We start from the raw sequence: 23,104 nt of genomic DNA, 5'->3' as shown, positions 1-23,104 counted from the left end.
AATCCATGTATCCAAATGGCCCCTCAGATTTTTAACCCTGAGAATGAAATAAAATAAGATCTAATGCACAACTAAAAATGACTTACCAGTTTGCCCCAATACTTTCTCTTCCCTCGTCTCGATGGAAAAACACATTATCTACGTGGAAAATCTCTCAGGAAGTGCCTTTTGTTAGTGCGGGAAGAGAGGCCTATGTGGTTAAAGGTTCAATCCTAGCTTACCTACCAAAAAAAAAGAAGACCTATGTGCATACTTGTAGATGGGAAGAGCTCCCATCAACCCTCATTCTCTTTAAAGTTAGCAAGATACTAAGCATGAAATAGCAACATCCTTTATCAATTCTTAAGAAATATAACAAGTTGCCAATGGTCTAATGGATCAGGCAGACATTACTAATCATGGAGATTTGCAGCTTATGCAGGGATCAGTATTTATAACACTATTTATTAAACATTCTAACATATCTTGTATTGGACGTTAATAAAAAGCTTTCCTCTCTTTATCAACCATCTGTATAAAATTCATGTAGGCAATAGAAACTTTATTAGCCAAAATTCATGTACTCATTTAGTCATTTGCTATGTCCACAAGAAAAACCAAGAGAAATCACTCAAATTTCATCTCAACCATCCTGTCCTCCCACTTCCCATTGAAAGATGGCCAACTAGTTTCAAAGAAAACATCATCTCAGAGCGAAGCTCCAAATGCAATGGCAAATCACCGTTCCATTGCTGCCCATGAAACTGACATGGTTTGCCAAGATCACCATCACAACTCTTTCTAGGCTGGACCAGGGAGATTTTCATATAGCCAGATTGATGGGGTTGGGAGATGGGTGAAGAAGATGATGTTAATGGATTTGGTGTCCTTTTCACAGGTTGTGAAGGAACTGTTTGTGGGACGGCTAGGCCATGGTTGGGAATGTATTCTAAACTTGGTGGGTTTTACTTGTTAGCCTTGCCTTTGGGTGTGGTTTTGGCTTTCAAAGTGGGGCTTGGGCTTGCTGGGATTTTGTTGGGTCTCTTAGCTGGGGTGATGACTTGTGCTATTCTTCTGATAGTGTTGGTTTTGAGGATTGATTGGGTTGAGGAAGGTGGCAAAGCCCAAAAGCTTGTCTGTGTCAAGAGGTTGATGCTTGAGGTAGAGATGTCTGATGGTTTAACTCTAGCAATTGTGGGTAGCACAGAGGACAAGAAACAAGTGCTTAGAGTACATAATGAAAACATTGTAGTCTCCTCTATTTCCTTTCTATATAGTTTCACATATGAATCTCGGAAAGAAATAGTGAAAAGGTAACAAATGAAATCAAAGTGGAGTAACCATACAACATCAGAACTCCTTTGCCAGTAAATATTCTCTCTGAAAAGAGGAGCTATGCTTTCTACACTACAAAATGTTTAAAACTATTTAACAATCCAATACCAGCACTAACTCTTCATACACTAGCAACCTACACTTCCTCAACAATTATTATAACAAAGGAAAACAGACCAAAACAAAATGGAACTGCAACACAACAGAAATATCATACACCTCAAAGTAAGGGGTCCAATTTTTGTTACCATTCAACAGGATTGGAGCAAAATAGGACCCACCGACAAGCTGAGCATGTCGCTCAGGGCCACCTGAACTTCACTTGATCCATGTTCACAACTTATCAAACCTGCCAGGAGGGGAAAGAACTGGGTCAAGTTCTTTTCAAAAGAGGGTTCTCCCAATCCACATATTGCTTGGAGAGTTGCCACGACAAGGGGTGCTCGTGCTGCCAACTCTCTTCGTTTTGCAGAGCCAAGTGGGACTAGCCAATGAGGCTTCGCCTGAACACCGACAGGGGGCTCGGCTGGTTGCCCAGGTAGCGCTGTGTCAAGGTAAACCTGGAGTACCTCTTTGCAGAGGTCAATGAGGTGAGACTCCACTTCAACCTCACCAATACTGAGAGGTCTATCCAATATGAGATTCTGTAATAATGTAAGGCATATTTGGTACGACTCATTCTCGAGACGTAGCAATGGAGGATCCTGCAACTGGGCAATGGAGCTTAGCTCTTGAAGCTTTGATCGCAGAATACTGTCACTGTTTATCTGGTGCGCATGAGTTGCCATAGCATGAAGAACATCAAAGAGCATCACTGTGTTCTTTGCTGAAAGTTGAGCTCTATACATGTTATAGATCTCCATCACAGCCTACAACAATTTAATTGGAAAAGAGCTCAGGTTTATATCACAATTGTATAATTAAAACGACATTAGCAAACAGTCGTGTTCCATGTGCACATCAAGATCATAGCCTACAACAGTACAACAATTTAATTAGAAAGGGCTCAGGCCCATGTTTAATTCCTATTATTAAAAAGATATCGGACATCTCTTTTATGTTCTGTGTGCACCTCTATAAGCATAATTCGTTCATCGCTTAAAAAAATTCAAAAGAAAAAATAAGCATCAGCAGATATATTTGGGCTGTCATAAAGCTTAACGGATCTCTACCACAAACAATAAAATTTTTAGCTGTGTATATACTATACATGTCATCTGCACAGTGGGGCCTAGCAATGGAGACCTGATATTCATGTTGCAGTCACTATGAATAAAACTATATCGGCCAACTTTGTTCATATGCAAATGTAAGCATATCTCCTAGGCTGTGACTTTGTGACTGGCCTTTTTATCTAACCAGAGATTCTCAATATGTTTGTTGCGTCAGAAACAAGATGTGATCGTTGCTTTTGTGTTTTATTAGACATTAAGGAAAAATGCTAGCAATGACACAAGGAGAAATACCAAAAGGCCATTTAAATTATTCAAAGGGAAAGATGCAGACATACAAGCACTACATGCCCTAGTATTGGCAAAGGTATACACCAGAACTTAGAACAAAATGCTAACAAGAGTCCATCTATGATGCTCGGGTACTTCTAGAGGCCTAGCACTTCTAGAGGCCTAGCGTACTGTCTCTGACATGAGATTCTTTAGTTGGTCAAATAAATGTCCTCTATCAAACATATGCCTTTTTAATCCTTTTTAGTCGAATTAAGTTTTGCTCATTAGTATCTTACATTTGTACTTTCGAGTATGTGAATCATAATTAAATTTATCATTTTTTTTTAAAGGTAATGATTTTATTAATAATGCAGAGTCTGTTACAATGAAGGGACAAGATGTTCCCCTAAAATAACAGCATTACATCAAGCCCAATAAACAGTGTTAGAATAAGCCTATAAGTCTATGGGCAGTTTGGTCATTGTACTTCTCTTTTCATTATTATTAATAAATGAGTGAGGGGGAGATGCCCAACTCACTTTCAAAAGCTTTGTCTAACTCTCCCTTTCAAAAGATTTGTCTTGTCTATGTCTTTTGCTGTGTTACCACAGTCATTGGATGAGGCTCTCCTACACCCAGGCTGGCGAGCTGCAATGGACCTTGAAATGGGCACTCTTCAGTCCAACAGCGCATGGGATCTTGTCTCTCTCCCTGCCGGTGCTCGATCAGCTGGTTGCCAATGGGTATTCTCCATTAAGTATCTTCCTGATCGGACGATTGATCGACAGAAGGCACGTCTGGTGGCAAAGGGTTACACTCAGACATTCGGTGTAGACTACCATGAGACGTTTTCTCCAGTTGCGAAGATACCTTCTCTCCGTGTTCTACTCTCCCTCGCCGTTAATAATGGTTGGCCTCTTCACCGGCTAGATGTGAAAAACGTCTTTCTGCATGGCGACCTCCTTGAAGAGGTGTGTATGGAGCAACCGCCAGGTTATGTTGCTCAGGGGGAGTTGTCATCATCTGTCTGTCACCTCAGAAAAGCGATTTATGGGTTAAAGCAGTCACCACGTGCTTGGTTTGGCAGATTTAGGAGGCAGTTATGAGGTTTGGTCTCAAACAGTGTGCTGTAGATCACTCAGTATCCAGCTATCAGTCCTCAGCAGGATGCATTATGTTGATTGTATACGTCGATGACATCATTATTACAGGCAGTGACTCGAGGGGAATTCAAAAATTGAAAGACTTCTTACAAAAAGAATTTGCAACAAAGGACTTGGGACGTCTCAGATACTTTCTTGGGATCGAAGTTGCGTACTCCTCTCGTGGTTTATCTCTATGTTAGAGGAAGTATGTTCTTGATTTGCTAGAAGAGACAAGAAATCTTGGTGTGAAACCAGTAGCTGCACCCATGGATCCAAATGTAAAACTGGTTTCAGAAGAGGGTGATTTGTTGAAAGATCCTGGTAGGTATAGAAGACTTGTGGCCAAGCTCATATACGTTACTGTTACTCGTCCTGATATATCCTATGCCATTGGGGTAGTTAACCAGTACATGACCTCTCCTCGCACATTTCATTGGAACGCAGTGGTTCAAATTCTCAAGTATCTGAAGGGTGCTCCAGGGAAAGGATTACTATTCAAACGGTATGGTCATACACGGATTGAAGGGTTCTCAGATGCTGATTGGGCTGGATCTCCTGCTGATAGGAGATCGACTACTGGGTATTGTACCTTTGTTGGAGGAAACCTGGTTTCATGGAAAAGTAAGAAACATGATGTCATTGCGAAATCAAGTGCAAAGGCAGAATATAGAGCCATGGTGCATACTACAACTGAGATTATTTGGTTGAGGTCACTCTTAACTGAGATTGGTATTGGGTTTCCCTCTCCTTCACAGTTATATTGTGATAACAGGGCAACCATCTATATTGCAACAAATCCTGTCTTCCTTGAGAGAACTAAACATATCGAAGTCGACTGTCATTTCAATCGTTAGAGGATTCAGAAAGGGGAGATACGCGTTGTATTCACTCGTTCTATAGAACAGTTGGCAGATATGTTCACAAAACCATTGAATAAATCCAAGCTGAGCGATATATGTAACAAGCTAAAAATGTATGATTTATACATTCCAGCTTGAGGGGGAGTGTTAGAATAAGCCTATAAGTCTATGGGCAGTTTGGTCATTGTACTTCTCTTTTCATTATTATTAATAAATGAGTGAGGGAGAGATGCCCAACTCACTTTCTCTTTCTCTCTAATCTCTCTTGCAACAAACAGTATTACCCACCACCAGCGGGATAGGAAGAACAGTGAAAAAACCACTAAATGATCCTCAATTCCCCCACATACTCCGACCGAAGAATCACCACCTCATCTCTATCCGCCCCCTCTTTTGCCAACTTGTCTGCTACCACATTTGCAGACCGGCGCATGTGCTGAAATTTTGGAGACTATTTACACAAGATCCCTAATTTCCGCTACGATGTCTGCAATTGCCCAACGACCAATGGCCTTGTTGGAGGCCCAAGATATAACATTAGACGAATCATAGTTAAATTTATTACTAATTCCATCATTTAATTAAAATCTAATTAAGGACTATGATATTTTATTTATAGACATTTTGTGTCTTGTCTTATGTCATGGGATACCCGTATCCATATCCATGTCCTATATTTTAGGAAATGCCGAGTCTTATCTCTTCCAGTGTCCATGTCCGGATCTATATCCGTATCTAATTATCAAAAGGAGTCCATCTATAACCAGCAAAATGCAGATTATAGATAATCAGTACCAATGTACAAAACAACTTTGTACCTCCACCAATTTTTTCCATCTACGACTCCCATAAAAAAAAAAGTATTGTTCGATTGTACACTCTAATTAACTTCAATAAGTTATGGTTGGCTTGAGTATTAGAAAGGAGAAACAATGGGATACTATTGTTGAAAGAGTGGAAAGAAGGCTTGATACTTGGAAGCGCAATTTGGTATCCTTGGAAGGGAGAATAACCCTTATCAAGGCAGTCCCGGCTAATATTCCAGAACCCGACCCTCTCCCCTGGAGATTCACTAGTTGGATTGATGAGATTAGGGATTGAATTGGAGGTCGGCCGTAGTTGTTCAGCATGTCAAAAGGTCTGCCAATTCAGAGGCGGAGAGGCTCGCCATAGATGGAGTTGTGAGGCAGGAGCTTGAGCTTTTTTATTTTCTTCCCGCTTGAGGATCTTGTTTAGATAGCATCTTTGTATTTTCTCCTATTTGGTTTTTCTCTCTCTTTTCGCTGACCTTCTCGGAGTCGGCTTTGTATATTCTTCTCTTCCTATTAATGATACATTGCCATTAAAAAAAATTTAAAAAAACTTCAGAAAGTTATTAAACATGTATATTATAAAATGAGGAACAATAGAATGAAGAGCGCCCTTGCAAAAACCAGATTCAGAGCCTTACTGTTACTCGTCCTGATATATCCTATGCCATTGGGGTAGTTAGCCAGTACATGACCTCTTCTCGCACATCTCATTGGAACGCAGTGGTTCAAATTCTCAAGTATCTGAAGGGTGCTCCAGGGAAAGGATTACTATTCAAACGGCATGGTCATACACGGATTGAAGGGTTCTCAGATGCTGATTGGGCTGGATCTCCTGCTGATAGGAGATCGACTACTGGGTATTGTACCTTTGTTGGAGGAAACCTGGTTTCATGGAAAAGTAAGAAACATGATGTCATTCTGAAATCAAGTGCAAAGGCAGAATATAGAGCCATGGCGCATACTACAACTGAGATTATTTGGTTGAGGTCACTCTTAACTGAGATTGGTATTGGATTTCCCTCTCCTTCACAGTTATATTGTGATAACAGGGCAGCCATCTATATTGCGACAAATCCTGTCTTCCATGAGAGAACTAAACATATCGAAGTCAACTGTCATTTCATTCGTCAGAGGATTCATAAAAGAGAGATACGCGTTGTATTCACTCGTTTTGTAGAACAGCTGGCAGATATGTTCACAAAACCATTGAATATATCCAAGCTGAGCGATATATGTAACAAGCTAGGAATGTATGATTTATATAGGGGTGTAAACAAGCCGACCCGAGCCGAGCTTGGCCAGGCTCGGCTCGGCTCGGCTCGTTAAGTTCAAAGGCTTGGCTCGGGCTCGGCTCGGGCTCGAACTAGGCTCGGCTCGGGCAGGCTCGCGAGCCGCTCGCGAGCTTTATCGAGCTTGTGTTATAAAGTTTCGCACTTGGCAAAGTTCGGTAGCAAAAGCAAATAAAAAAAAAAGTAATCATTCCAAACAGAAAGTAAAATAGCTGAAAGTTTCGCACTTGGCAAAGGTCGGTAGCAAAAAAGCAAATAAAAAAAAAAGTAATCATTACAAACGGAAAGTATAATAGCTGAATTTATAAAGTTTAAAATGAAAAATTACGAATAAAAGGTAGAAAGTTATTACAATTAAGAAAAAAATACCAAAAAAAGTTAAAAGATATGACAATTACGAGAAAAAAAATAATTTCGATTTTCCACAGCCGTTTGATACGCACCCTCGTTACGTTTTTGCAGGTGATGTTGACACGTTTTTGCAGATATGTGACATATGATGTTACATGACGAGCCTTAACGAGCCGAGCCGAGCCTGGCCTAACTCGGGCTCGGCTCGTTAAGCTTAACGAGCCGGCTCGGCTCGGCTCGGTAAGAATTCGAGCCGAGCTCGAGCGAGCTTCCGAGCCCGAGCCAAAATTGACACCCTTAGATTTATACATTTCAGCTTAACGGGGGTGTTAGAATAAGCCTATAAGTTTATGAGCAGTTTGGTCATTGTACTTCTCTTTTCATTATTATTAATAAATGAGTGAGGGAGAGATGCCCAACTCACTTTCTCTTTCTCTCTAATCTCTCTTGCAACAAACAGTATTACCCACCACCAGCGGGATAGGAAGAACAGTGAAAAAACCACTAAATGATCCTCAATTCCCCCACATACTCCGACCGAAGAATCACCACCTCATCTCCATCCGCCCCCTCTTTTGCCAACTTGTCTGCAACCACATTTGCAGACCGGCGCATGTGCTGAAATTTTGGAGATAATATTTCCACAAGATCCCTAATTTCCGCTACGATGTTTGCAATTGCCCAACGACCAATGGCCTTGTTGGAGGCCCAAGATATAACATTAGACGAATCATAGTTAAATTTATTATTAATTCCATCATTTAATTAAAATCTAATTAAGGACTATGATATTTTATTTATAGACATTTTGTGTCTTGTCTTATGTCATGGGATACCCGTATCCATATCCATGTCCTATATTTTAGGAAATGCCGAGTCTTATCTCTTCCAGTGTCCATGTCCGGATCTATATCCGTATCTAATTATCAAAAGGAGTCCATCTATAACCAGCAAAATGCAGATTATAGATAATCAGTACCAATGTACAAAACAACTTTGTACTTCCACCAATTTTTTCCATCTACGACTCCCATAAAAAAAAAAGTATTGTTCGACTGTACACTCTAATTAACTTCAATAAGTTATGGTTGGCTTGAGTATTAGAAAGGAGAAACAATGGGATACTATTGTTGAAAGAGTGGAAAGAAGGCTTGATACTTGGAAGCGCAATTTGGTATCCTTGGAAGGGAGAATAACCCTTATCAAGGTAGTCCCGGCTAATATTCCAGAACCTGACCCTCTCCCCTGGAGATTCACTAGTTGGATTGATGAGATTAGGGATTGAATTGGAGGTCGGCCGTAGTTGTTCAGCATGTCAAAAGGTCTGCCAATTCAGAGGCGGAGAGGCTCGCCATAGATGGAGTTGTGAGGCAGGAGCTTGAGCTTTTTTATTTTCTTCCCACTTGAGGATCTTGTTTAGATAGCATCTTTGTATTTTCTCCTATTTGGTTTTTTTCTCTCTTTTCGCTGACCTTCTTGGAGTCGGCTTGTATATTCTTCTCTTCCTATTAATGATACATTGCCATTCAAAAAAATTTAAAAAAACTTCAGAAAGTTATTAAACATGTATATTATAAAATGAGGAACGATAGAATGAAGAGCGCCCTTGCAAAAACCAGATTCAGAGCCCCCCCCCCCCCCCCCCCCCACGGTCAGTTTCAGCAGAGTGCATTTAAGATGGCGCCGAAAAATATGGAAACTGCTTTGATCAAGATAAATTTGGAGTCATAAATGCACTCTGCTGAAACTGACCAATGGGGTTTTTGCAAGGGCGTCCTTCATTCTATCATTCCTCAATTCAGGGTTAGTAAAATCATAATAAAGATATTGATTACAAATGAACTTATTCTTCTTACAACAATTCATCATGAAAAGAAATACCAGGTTCAGCTAAGTTTACGAAGTCTCAGATTCTCAGATATTGACTGATAACAACACCCGATATAGGTAAGCACACTGTTCAGGACATCTAACAAGCCACAACTGACTGAGATTTATGGATTTTTTTTTTTTTGGTGTGAAAATTAAACTACATAATATAACGAAATCGAGAATGGAGACCAAATTTGTGCACCTCACAACCCTCAAGCAATCTTATTTTCCTTTATTCCCTCACTCGTTCAATACGACTACCACATTACGGATGAAAGAGGGTTCCTGGTCCCAGACATATGTTTCATCAAAGATTTCTGATATTGCTATACGCTTTCCTAAGGAGGATGAAGAGCCTGTGCAATGGCTAGAGAATTTGAAAGCATTCTCTCATTTGTTGGGTTAAACAAACAGGTCTGATTATACAACGATGCGGACAATATTATTCAAGAACATGATCTGAAACATATCAGCATTCAAACCTTCTTGTGCAAGTTGTCAACTAAAGGCGCAATGTCACATCTCCATTTTCATGCATAAGTGTGTGTGGAAAGATGAGGAAAAGTTGCCATTCAATAAAAAAAAAAAAAAAAAAAGTTGAACTGCATAAACATCGAAAGTAAGAAAATTACATACCTGAATCAATAGAAGTTGAACAGCAGCACGGCACTTGGCATCACTTATTACCAAATAAAGACTACGTGCTCTCAGCCTCTCGACATCGTCATCAGGGATATCTGGCCCAACAGACTCCCCATTACTTGGTTTGGTCGAAGAACCTTCAGAGCTCCCAGGAACACTATCAGCATCAATTTCATTCATGATAGACGCAAAATCCGGAAGAGTGGCATTAGCGGCTTCTTTCAACGATAAGACCACTTCTAGCCACTTGTCCTCAGAAAACAAACCCCCAGCATGGCTCATTAATCGAACAAACGCAGCGATACCAATGCCAGCAAGGCTTTGATGGGGGCGTTTAATAAAACTTATGAGCAATGTCAGCACTTTTCTCAATAGTGGATTGACCGTATCATAAAATTTTACAAAGAGATCTACGACCAGTTGGAGGGCAAGGGTGCATGTTTCATAAAGCCATGCATCTTGATCTTCATTTACATCAGTTCCAAAGCCCTGCTCTGGCAAGGTTCCCCCAGAAGGATCAATTGCATGCCGAACATAGTCAAATATGGGGAAAAGTACTGAGTCAAATACTCGTTCCCACAAAGGTAATGAAAAAAGATGACCATGGTTGCGTAATGTATCAAAAAGCACTTGCAAGGCACTTTTCCTGATCTCGGGCCTAGGGTCAAAGCTAAGTTCCGATAATCCTACACAAAGAAAGAGAGATTAGTGAACAAATTTAAATGTGATTCTTTAGTTTACATTTGAAAGAACAAAACTTCATAAGTAGATTAAAACATAATACTTTGTTTCCTACTACATTGCAAACACCTATTCTGGTATGGTCAACTTACCCGCCAGTAATGGGAACCAGAAATATAAGGTATAATCTTTATCTGTAAGCTGTTGAATGCCGGGTTTTCCGTCTTTTCCAACTTGAGGTGATAATGGAGCAGTCTTTCCAAAAGCCTCTTTGTCTTTATTCCTTGCAGAGGAGCCGAGATCTCCTTCTGCAAGCTTCACCGCACAGAATCGTAGAAAAGAAATTGCATTGAGGCTGATGTCTTTGTTAAACCTACTATTAGTGAATGCAATCAGACAATTCACACAATCTGTAAAGGTTGTGGTTTCGGTTTCGGTTATATATGGGAAGTAATCCCGCACAATTTTCTCAATGATCTCAAAGGCCAAGAGTACAATGTTTTTGTGGTCATCATAAGCTGCGGTTGTGAAGACCTGCAAAAACAGTCGCATTCTGAGCAATTAATGACAGAATCAAGTGACTAAGAAGGCAAAGGCAGAGATAGGACCAAAACAAATCAAGAAATATAATTAGTGAGAGAGACCCAAATCTCAACAGATTAACTGGCATTGGCCAGAGGGAATCCAAAATCCAAAAACATTTCTATAACCCAGAAATTAGAAAAGAAAAGGATAAAAAGATTAGATGAATGATAGATGCAAGGGTACCCCTGCATAAAGAGCCGGAAAAGGGCTCTTGAATGGATCCACGACATTAAGAAGTGCAATCGAATTTACTTTCTCAACTGAATTTAAAAGGTTACTAAAAATGATGTGGATCCAATCCAGAGCCCTTATCCGGATCTTTATGCAAGGGTGCCCTTGCATCTATCATTCCTCAAAAGATTAAACATATATACATACCATGAACATGCTTTTCCATCCTGACTTGACATGATTGACACGGGAGAGAACCATTTGAGAGACGCATCGGATGATCAATTCTCGGATTTCAACAGCACTGCTCTTACGCATAACAATGACAAAAGGCTTCATAAACTCATTTTGAAAATTGTAGTTAACCAACTCTTCTCGTTCCAAGAATTTCATTGCCAGCTGCCGCAAGGAATCCATCGCAAAAATTGCAATCGAGAGGTTTTCAGAACATCCAATGGTGACAAAGAAGTTGGAGAGTACATGCCAGATGCTTGACCACACAAGCCTGATCCGATTCATGTTATAGTGCCTATACAAAAATAAATCATGGAAATTATCTATAGTTACTTTTTGAATACCAATATCGACGAAAGGGAGACCAAAAATAATATGTAACGTAAAGGTGGAAGACGGGGCTTGATTTCTTACGCAATTTCAACAATCTTTGTAAGGCTGAAAACCCGTGGATCAGATGTAGAGCGCAATTCTTCCATTGATACCTTGCAAAGGGCTTTGACAAAATCAATTATTGCCTCACTATTCAACCTTTGACTTCGTGTAAAAATACGACTCATTTCAGAGCTTCCAACTTGTTCCAACAAGTTTAAGTTGGAAACTAAGTTTGTCATCTGCTCAGTTGTAACCACACCGGATGCATGGCCGCCAACACCCGCACTATCATATGAACCTCTTCTGGCAGCTTGAGCAGCATATTGAATCCGCCCGGGTCCCTTCTTTTTAAGTACGGGAAGGATTGTTGATTTAGATTGTTTAGATTTTTCAAACTCATTCTGATTTACTGCAAAGAAAGTAGCATCTGGTGGGGCACCCTCTCCTAAGAGATGCAAATGTTCAAATCGTGAAACACATGTCAAGATATGCTCCCAAGCTTCTTGTAAATAATTGCCATCTTCATCCGCAATTGAAACAATTGCCTGTGGAATGCAATTGATTACTAAATCACAATGCGGAATAATATTTACATCTGTATAACCATATTGGATACCAAACACAATGTGAATGAAATTTATAGCTTATATAACACAGCTCATTTGGATTCATTAGCCGACCCCACCTAATTTGGGACAAAGGCTTAGTTGAGTTGAGTATATAAACACAGCTCATTTAAAGAAAAAAGAAGATAAAAAATTCATCTTCCTGCTCGACACTGAAGCTCCATGAGAATCTCTGTGCACCCATAAATATAATGTGAGATGGTAAACTGGCTATGAAGTAAACTTCCTGATATTTCCTGCACATCCGGACCATAACTACCTTATCCGGAGTTTGGTTTGCTTAGTTCCTGTTCATAATTTGCAGTTACTACGTGCCTAGTGACCAACAGAGCTCAATTCGCGATAACTGGTGGTCAAATCAGAAAATAGTTCATTGGGTAGTATAAATTTAGCCATGAATAGAACTCTGTATCCTCAATTATTGATACTACAATTGCACCAGATTTGCCACCCTACGCAATCCCTGATACTAGTTGAATCAGGTAAAAGAAATTGGCAAGTATTAAAGACAGGATTGCCAAGAAGTTGGTAAGCAATCCCTGATCCTAGTTCAATCCCATAGCAGTCCAAAACAGTTCACTTATCAATTTCCTCCAAGGATTGCATTTATATACTACTCCTACACAAATCAATCCTTATCTTTGTTTCCTAAAGCCCTTTTCATCGGGCTTCATCCGACAAGCATTATAGATTTGCAATAAGTGGTGTTTGATGTAGGTTAAATACAAGATCTAAAACAATAAATAATGACCGGAAATAAAAAGAACTTTAGCATTCAGGGTCTTGAAGAATATCAACCAACCCTCTATGGGCTATAAATCAGGAGAAAATGAGAAAGGTTCAATACAAATTAAAGCTACCGTTCAACACAAAATCCCTTCTAGTAGACCTATATTTTATAGATTTGGGAGTGCAAAGTAGTGCTTGATGTAGGCTCAAGTCCAAGATCTGAAACAGTAAATAATGAGAGGGAAGGCAAAAGAAATTTAGAATACAAAAAACCTCTTCTGGATCTTGAAGAAGATCAACGAGGCCTATATAGGCTAATAATCTTTTCTTTTTTTTGAAAGGTAATATATAGGTTAATGATCAAGAGAAAATGAGCAAGTTTAATACAAGTTGAAGCTACCACACAATACAAATATATTACACTGATTGGATGAAAGACCCTTATACCAGGTTGATGAAAGACCCTTGCACAAACACCATACCTATCGAGCAAGTTAAAATGTCTTGAATATTTTTCGAGCAAACTAAAATGTTGTGTGAAACAAGCACATACCTTGATGGCGTCAATATTTTTCTGTTTGATATCCGCAGCTGAATGGAGAGAGGTAAACTTTGCAAGTGAAGTAACAAATGCATCTCTATGAGTCTTCATGGACATTACTGCAGTAACATGAATTGCAGAACGAAAGCCTTCAAGACACTGTGATATTACTTCTTCATCATCACTCTGGTCAAGTGGAACACTAAAAGCAGCCAACATAGGAGCCCAGCAGACCTCAATCATGAATCTCAAAATTACGACATCAGCCGCAGCATAATAAACTGACCTACAATTTGAAAAGGGACAGATAAAAAAGGACAATCAAAAGACATTGCACTATCCCATTCACATAAAACCACACATAAATACACCATCTATTGTTGATGATCACCATCCTGTTCTGATGGATCATACATATATACTATGAGAATGTCTCTTTGAGCGGTAACCATCTCCAGTCCACTAAGTGTGGTCACTGTACAAAGTGGGTATCACTGCCACGAGTATGGTTATCAGATCCATAGATCTTGTCAGCCATCACAAGTATCATGGTTTAAAATTTCCGATTTCAGCCAGGGCCGACATTGAAAGACGAAAGTAAATGAATTTGGAGTCGGCCCAGATTTCAGCCATTTCTTCTTCTTTTTTCTGAACTTTTTTGGGTTTTCCAAAATTTCGCATGTCCAAAATTGTTTTTTTTTTTAATTACCGAATTTCGGCGGAAATTTCGGTTTCAGCCAGTGCCAAAACCGAAATGTTAAACCTTGACAAGCATGCCTCATCATCCTTAATCCCACCTTCATCATATGATTCTAGCACCTTGATCAAGGCAAATGAAAAGGCATCATTTTAGGTTTTCTCTAAGCTATTGATATTTTGTGTGCCTTGATCTCAGGGATGGGAGCTCCACTTGGCATGGGGCCTGGAATCAATAGGTCAAGCAGTAATGACCCACCAAATCAACAGCCCCGATCACCAAACACGTGTCGCAAATGTTCAGTATGTTATGGTCATTTTCATTACTGAAGACGGTACAGCCTTGCTAGTCAATCTCAGATTTTATAAATGGAGGAAGTTGGAGGAGCTTACTCAGACTTGCGAGCTTTTTCCTTGAATTGCTCTTGCATGTGCTTGATAAGATCATCACTGGTCTCCATATGTTTTTCTTCCCCTCGTTTGCGGATCACAATATTCAAAATATTATCCAAGCCTAAAATTCTGTTAGAATTTACAGACTGCTTATGTTGAGCTGCCAAATCATCTTCTTTCATTTTAATCTCATTCTTCGAAATCCGTTCATATAAGGATCTCAAGTAATCTTCAGGTAAATCTTTTCCATCATCAATACCACGATTGTTCCTTATAAAATCATCTGGTGACATCTGCATCAATCATCACATAGTAAAGTTGTTCAATAATGTTGGGTATTCAAAAAAGAAAAAAAAACTAAATTTTGAGAACAATGGATGACCTTGTTCTTAACCATTGGGTTATGGGAATCAGTGTTCAGCAATATCACAGAGTATGCAAGCACATAGGCAGTATCTGCACTAGTAAAAACCTTCGGATTGCATTTACAATATCGTTCAGCAAATTTTTCCATGATTCGATCAATCTTTTGTGCCTCACCAGGCAACCTAAAGCCCTGAAGAAAGCGCCTGATTGCCTCATCAAAGTCCATCCCTTGAAAGTCAAATGACTCCACATATGCATGCATGACTTTTAGTGGTAAGTCTTCTCTCTCTCCTAGATAATCACCAACCAAAGTCTTGTTCAAACCAGAGGCATTTTTTAGGAAAGCAGCTATCTCCTCTGGTGAGTCACCGACCTTCTTCGCATTAATAAGGAAATCAATCCCTTTTTTAGGTTTCCGATTGAAAAGAGATATACCTTCCTGCAATAATTTTTACATTAGATTGCAAGAAGACATTTTCAGGGATGCTCACTTGAAATGCATGCAGGCAAATTATTTGAAAATCAGAACTACTAATCTACCTGAAGTTTTTTCTCAAAGAAAAAATCTACCTGAAGTTCAAGCTTGTAAGCCCGACGCTGCTCAAAAGCTGCTGCTTCAGAGTGTTCACTTGTTTCGGAATGAGTATCCGACCCTTCAGCAGACTCTTCCCCATTGCCATTCACAATAGGAAGACCATTTCCGGATTCAAGATTGTTCTCGGTTGCTTCTGATTTCTTAGGAGAATCAGAGTCCGGAATGCGCAATTGCTTGTTCATCCAATCTCCCATTGATCTCAATATTGCCACTAAACATTTCATCGCCTCTAGTTTCATGGTGGCATCCTGAGGTGGTAGTAGGGTAGTGGTAGCACCTGGAGGGACACCTTGAGCAGTTTTCAGTAAGCCATTGACCATCCTGTCAGGACAACACATTAGATAGAAAAACATATATAGATGCCATGGTTTTAAATTTCGGCCAAAATCCAAAATTTCAGATTTCGGCTAGGACCGACACCGAAAGTACTCTGTTTCGGTGTCAGTCCAGGATTTGGGACGAAATTTGCTGAAATTCCATAATTTCGGCCAAACTTATGGCCAAATTGATTTTTTTTCCTTTTTTCCAAATTTTTGGGTTGCTACAAAATTTAGGCCACAGTGCGAAAAAAAAAATTTAATTACCGGATTTCAGCCGAAACCGAAATCGGAATTTCAAACCTTGATAGATGCAAGCTAACAGAATTAAGAAGATTTCAGATAATAATAGAATGCTCAAGGAGATCAAAATAGCAATCTCTAAACTACCAATACTCAAGTTCCATAAACAAATCAGGAACAGTAGATTGATGGGAAAAACTAAATGCTGGATAATAAGCTCAACATCTTATGCAGGAAGAGAGACATACCTCTCAAATATGTTTGACGAATTAACGTCACAGTCATAGTTGATGAAAATATCTACCAAAATCTGCGAATCAACACAAAGCCTCTCCAGAAACCGGAGCACTATCATTTTCTGCTGAAAATTTGGCTGAGCAACATTTTCCAGGACTCTGAGAACAATCATTGGAAAGAATACACCAATCTCTGCCTTCAATCCAGCTCTAAATCTCGAAACCAAACTAATGAAAATGGAGCAAGAAAGCTGAAAAACAATCATAAGAGTGGAAGCACTGTTCTTTAACAATGATAAGCATAGATACTGCTTAATAGCACCCAAAAACCTGTCGCAGCGTGAACAACCTCATCAGTTAATGAATTACAATCTAATTTATCAAATAGACAAAAGATAACAATCAAACTTTTAATGGAATAATAATAATAATAATAATAATCAAACTATAGAGGTATGAAAAGAAAAATTGTCATAGAAGCAGTGAAAACCTAAGCTGTAAACTAAACCATATAAAAGAATGTTATTGTGCATCCAGGGAATGTGAAATCATGAGCAACACGAGTTAAAAAAAAGAGAGGAAATTATATCCAAACAAGGCAAGCAATTCTTTTTACAGATTACTGAAAACCTTTACTATAAAAAAAAAGATAAAACAGACATACAAGGTGCTGAGATAGCCTTTACGGAAAACAAATTGCATAAAAAGGAAAAGAAAAATTAAAAAGGAAAGAAAGAAAAAAATCAAAGAAAAAAACCACAACTCTACTCAAGAATAAAGATATTCCTTGTACAAAGAAAACAACTGGTAGATAACAAATCTGCAGTCTTATTGGCACAGTAACGGATGTGCACATATGAGGGGGATAAGAACCCACTCAAATTTTGAATCCTCAATGTGAAATTTACCAATCTCTAAGGACTCGCTTTAACATTGGCATAATCATCTTCCGCCGAAGATCAGGAGAGCTTCTCCATAAATAGGGGTGTAAACGAGCCGAGCTTGGCCAAGCTCGGCTCGGCTCGTTAAGCTCAAAAGCTCGGCTCGGGCTAGAACCAGGCTCGAGCTCGGCTCGGGCTCGAACCAGGCTCGAGCTCGGCTCGGGCTCGAACCAGGCTCGAGCTCGAGCTCGGCTCGGGCTCGAACCAGGCTCGAGCTCGAGCTCGGCTCGGGCTCGAACCAGGCTCGAGCTCGAACTCGGCTCGGCTCGGCTCGGCTCGGCCAGGCTCGCGAGCCTTACCGAGCTTGGCTTATATTAAGGGCAATCATATATTCACACCCCTCATCTTCCCTAGACAACCCTATCTAGTGTAATTTGACTACTTTTTTTACACCACGGGGGGTGGTCCAAGTAACAAATGGGGTTCCAAAAAAGAAGTGACATATTTGGCCTCCCCCTTTCACTCCATAGACAACCCTTTTAGTGTATATATTAATATATAATATATATATATTTAAATATATTAAATCCTTAACGAGCCTTAACGAGCCGAGCCGAGCCAAGCCTAGCCTAGCTCGGGCTCGGCTCATTAAGCTTAACGAGCCTAGCAAGCCGGCTCGGCTCGGCTCGTTAAGGATTCGAGCTGAGCTCGAGCGAGCTTTCGAGCCCGAGCCAAAATTGACACCCTTATCCGTAAAAAAACGAAGATACGCTATGAGCGATGCACTTTGGCTTTCACTGGAACCCAATTCACCAACCTGGAGTACGATTCAACGCCACTTCCATCTCATTCAGAAAGACTCCTATGCTTTAACACCTCTCATCTCTCATTCAACCTCCTTATCCTGCTGTATTGGAGATTCTCCGCACTCCTCATTTCTTCTTTCTTCCTCCACGTGGATTCTACAATGTCGGCAGAAGATTTTTCTGTATTCTTCAGAGTGTGGCATGCATCCTCTGCATAATCTTTTTTTTTTTTTCCGCAAAAGCTCTGCCATTGGAAATTCCAATATCCACAATCACTACAATCCCAATCGCCTTCTCTTTGTTCCATCTGAGCCTCAACAGGCTTGAAAACAATATCTCCAATCTCTCTTCCCGCTTAAGAATCTCTTATTAGCAATCGTTCATGTGAATCATTGATTTTTCATCCTTGAAAAATGTCATTCCTCCCGTAGCTGATCAATGTGATCTACTCCAACATTGAACCAAGTAATGGAAACAATAAAATCGAAAAAAATAATGTTGACAAAAAAAAACTTCATGTAAGGTGTACCATGATCTTGTTGTTGACTTGATCAGACTAGGGCATATACTACAATCACCCATACAGACCTAGTATATTAAATCCATTCACCTTTCGTAGATAGTCTAGATAATAGAGACAGAGGGAATAAGGTGAATTGGATTTTGAGGAATTGACTTGCACCAGTTATCAAAAACAATTCAAAATCAGCAAAAAAAAAGAATCATAAACAGATTACTGATAAAAGATAATAAGCACAACACAAGGATTTAGTAGCCACAGATAGAACATATGTTCACTCATAAACAACAAATTGAACAAGGCTCCTTTAGTGTCATCCTCGTGGTATGCTTGCAAAGGTCCTTGAACACCCGAAATCCGTCCTGCCTCAGCTTATTATATATCTTAACTTTTAAGCCTTTGTCACTTTATGTCCCTCCCCCTAAAATTTCCCCCTCCCTCCCAAAGCCCTTTCATACATAGTTATCTCACCAAACTTCAGATCCAACACACCCCCATCTATAAAGTTCAAGTTCGCCTCGCAACATAGACCAACACTCAACAGTGTTGTTGAGTCAGCCTGCCAAATCCAAAGGCTGCACAAACTGTCAAACAACCAATTACTCCAAAAGCTTAAGCTGTTAAGAGTTGGTGTTCAGTAATCATTTATACTTCAACAAGGGGATTTTTGGTCCAGTGTTAAGTAATCATTTATACTTCAACACTCCCCCTCAAGTGTGGCCCCCTTTTTTGGGTTGACTGTACATGTGGATTTTTAACATCAAGGAGTGTTGAGTTTTGAACCCAAGACCTGTTGTGAGGCAACAGCTATGATACCATGTGAAATAACCAATTACACCAAAAGCTTAAGCTGTTAGAGTTGGTGTTATTTAATCATTTATTCTTCAATATCAACGACTTCAAATTCAAAATCATGTTGAAACCATGTGATGTGATCCAGACTTGATGGCTTGATATCTTTAGTGACATTTTATTTATAGTTTCTATTTTCTTTGGTAGACACTTTCTATTTTGGTATTTTTGTGATTTTAGAGCCTAGATGTGAGAGTTGTCCACAACACCTAGTGTTTGCACTAATTTGGTATCAGAGCCTAGGGCTTGCATTACCATGCGTATCTTAGAGTTGAAACATTAGACAAACCTGCAATATGAGCATAAGAACTCCAAGCTGATAATGATTAAAGGCTATAATGAGCATTTCAACCAAAAAAACGCAATACAAAGAGAATATCAGATACATTACTCAATAAAAACCCCAACACATACAGGATCTCAGATTCACATACCTCTCACTCGTCCTGAAGATAGCGCCAGCATTCTCCAACAAAATCTTCAGCAACTCCAACGCAACAATCTTTCCCCTCATCAACGACGGATCCGCCAATGCCTCCTTAGGAGGTGTCTTCATCGAGAGCTTACAAAGCGCCCTAAACACCAAAAACGCGTCTCTCCTCAACTTATTCCCAATCTGAACCTCCAAATCATCATCCCTATCCATCTCCCCATCCGCCAACTCTCCCTTCCTCCCTTCCAACGCAGTCTTATACATACTAATCTCCCAATACTTCGCATCCAACATATCCTTATCCGTAGAATCCAACAAATCCGCCGGATTCGTAGTCTCCACTGTAGTTGTATCAAACGCCCCATCATGCCCACCAGTCAAAGACTTCACAGAGGGCGACGGATTCAAAACCACATCAATATCCTGCATAATCTTAGTAATAAAACCCTGAACAAAATTCACATCAGCCCCAGATTTCTCGGCGGGCTCCATTAATTCCGCAACCACAATTGGCTGAACCGGAACCGTAGACGAATCCGCCTCCATTCTTCGAAACACAATAACTAGCATTTGAATCAAAGTAGCTTTCGCAGTAGTCTGATTAACAACATTCTTACTTTCCAAATACACATCATAACAAGTCCTCACAATTTGTAACAAACAATCTCCATGAATTCGAAGTGAAATTGAAGTAACAGCAGAGAGTAATGTTTTGAGAACATTAAGTTCAATTGCATCATCACTAAGATCATGACACTTACATACAGATTCAATGATGCGAGCAAGTAGCTTCGAATCGGGCCCACCAGAAGGATCGGCCTCGCCGCGAATGTAAGCATGAGAGATCAATTTTTGGATGCAATCTAGGGCTGGATCTGCGATTTTTAACACACCAGAAGAGGCAGCGATTATGAGAGGGTTTAGAATGGATTCAGATTCAGAGAGAGAGTGTTGGAATGGGCCGTCGTGTAAGGGACCAGGGACGGAATCGGAATCGGAATCGGAGGTAGGGTTAGGTTTGGATAAACGATCGATTAGGGATTTGCATTCATGAGCGAGTTTGGAGTGTTTTCTCCATGAAGCGTTCTTGATGATTTTTTCTAGGGTTGGAGTGAGGAGAAGAGTTAGACGGGAATCGGCTTCCGAAGAAGCCATTCCCGAGATTGAAGAATGGGAGATCAGATCGAGGAGATGAAGAACATTTCTGAAAAGGAAGGGAAAAAATTAGAGTATAGATTCTCTTTTAGGGTTAGGGTTTTGGGGGAGAAGAAAGTGATCTTTCTCTGTGAATGGATCTCTCATGGAAGGAGGGGAAGAAGGAGGATTAGGACTAAAGGCGAAAGTGAGAGATTGGTTTGTTGAACAAATTTGGGTCAATAAAATTAAGGGGCACCGCTGTAGTGTTAAAAGGGAGTGGTCATAGCTCATAGGTCAGAAATATGCTGGAGGGGTGGCTCAGGGAAGAAAAGGGGGCAAATATATCACTTCCCATTTGTTTAGATTTTTGAGATCTGCATTGTATGATGAAAATGGTTTTTTAAGTTATTCATTTAATAGTTTCCATAGGATAGGAGAGTCGTTTATGAAATAGGTTCCCCAAAATCTGATTTGCAAAATCGGCTAGAGGCACTATGATGGTAATAATAGAAATTATATAGTTAATGATTTCCAAAGATTCATGAATGTCCATTTGCAAATACGATTAAGTTAAAAATGGGCTATTGATATTGGTAATAATTGCACACACTCAGCTTGTCTTTTTCTTCTTTCATTGGCTTTGAGGGCTTTTTGGGAAGTGTATTAAACCTTTGACAGCTGTTTAAATAACAAAAATATAAGTCAGTGCAATTGTTAAAACATGGTAGTGCCAACATCAATCGCCTAAAATTAATCTTATTTGCAAATCTCCAATTTGATAGCTCTCAATTAGAAGGTAAAATCACACCATAAGAGAGATGACATCTACACTCCCTTGTTTTAATAATGGAAATCGTCTCTCTCTCTCTCTCTCTCTCTCTCTCTACCAAATTCGAACAAGCAATCAAAAATCAGCTAGAACAATGTAAGAGAAAGATAAGAGTGTCATAATCAAAACATAGGGTGCAGATATCATTTCCTAAAATCTAACAATAAGCAACAAGGAAAAAAATATGGAGACATTTACGATTAGGCTGGCTGGTAGCAAGGTTTTAAATATCAGAAAATATTGGTTCATATACCAACATTTCGGTCGATATATTGGCATATCTATAATGAGGAAATGGTTTGTGTGCTTATCTGTGCACGGCTCACAAACCATAAGGGGGGCACATTTTTTGGGAGATCCAAAGCATTCATTTGGAAGGCCCTTCCATGGATAGGGTGTGTACCAAAAATCAGCCCTATAAGATCATCTTAATCCTGCCATTTATGGAGGGAAAAAATTGGCAGAAATAGTGTTAGGATGATCCTATAGGGCTGATTTTTGGTACACACCCTATTCATGGAAGGACCTTCCAAATTAATACTTTAGAGCCCCCTAAAAATGTGGCCCCCCTATGGTTTGTGAGTCATGCACAGATAACTTATATGTGCAGCCGCACACAATCCATTTCTTCATCTATAATATCAATATATTGTCCTATATCTCATAAATTTATGGGTGATATTTTAAAATATCATCATATATAAGTCAGTATGTCGCAAATAAATATTGGCTGATATACCCATATACCGGAATAATCTAATATCAATATATCATCTGATATCTCCCAATATATTGGCGATATTTAAAAATATCAGGCAATATGCTATGATAAAATATCGGCCGATATATACCGATAAATCGGCATACTCTAATATCAATATATTATTCGATATCTTGCAATATATTGGCAATATTTTAAAATAGTCTACTGATATTGGGACTACCATGTTGTAATAAATTGCACACAAACTCAGCTTGTCTTTTCTGTTTTAATTGGCTTTTGATAAGGGTGCAACTCGGGTCGGGTTGGGTCGGGTTGAGGCCAACCCGACCCAACCCGATTTGTAATTTTCTCAACCCGACCCAACCCGATTTCACCATTTATTTGATTTCTCCATTTTATTCTTG

The 23,104-nt window shown here is 39.6% G+C and overlaps 1 protein-coding gene and 1 long non-coding RNA gene across 2 annotated transcripts; both read right to left on the bottom strand.

Moving 5' to 3' along the window:
* Nucleotides 1-1,282: 1,282 nt before the first annotated feature.
* LOC143877257 (brefeldin A-inhibited guanine nucleotide-exchange protein 2-like) lies at nucleotides 1,283-21,408 on the bottom strand. The gene is made up of 11 exons (XM_077379217.1): nucleotides 20,012-21,408; nucleotides 16,531-16,848; nucleotides 15,698-16,043; nucleotides 15,144-15,566; nucleotides 14,762-15,054; nucleotides 13,685-13,958; nucleotides 11,816-12,321; nucleotides 11,375-11,696; nucleotides 10,564-10,945; nucleotides 9,725-10,416; nucleotides 1,283-2,183 (listed from the first exon to the last, which is right to left on the bottom strand). The coding sequence occupies exons 1-11, from the start codon at nucleotides 21,163-21,165 to the stop codon at nucleotides 1,566-1,568; spliced, it is 5,328 nt and encodes a 1,775-aa protein (XP_077235332.1). The 5' UTR covers nucleotides 21,166-21,408; the 3' UTR covers nucleotides 1,283-1,565.
* Nucleotides 5,379-7,935, bottom strand: LOC143877282 (uncharacterized). The gene is made up of 3 exons (XR_013250584.1): nucleotides 7,641-7,935; nucleotides 6,215-6,458; nucleotides 5,379-6,086 (listed from the first exon to the last, which is right to left on the bottom strand). It is a non-coding gene; the product is annotated as an uncharacterized LOC143877282 (long non-coding RNA).
* Nucleotides 21,409-23,104: the final 1,696 nt, after the last annotated feature.

Source organism: Tasmannia lanceolata, unplaced genomic scaffold (genome assembly GCF_043159265.1).
Source record: "Tasmannia lanceolata isolate RefF3 unplaced genomic scaffold, GAP_Taslan_0.1 ptg000002l, whole genome shotgun sequence".
Lineage (NCBI taxonomy): Eukaryota > Viridiplantae > Streptophyta > Magnoliopsida > Canellales > Winteraceae > Tasmannia > Tasmannia lanceolata.
The sequence above is the reverse complement of the archived record's forward strand: the minus strand, read 5'-3'. Positions and strand labels throughout refer to the sequence as shown.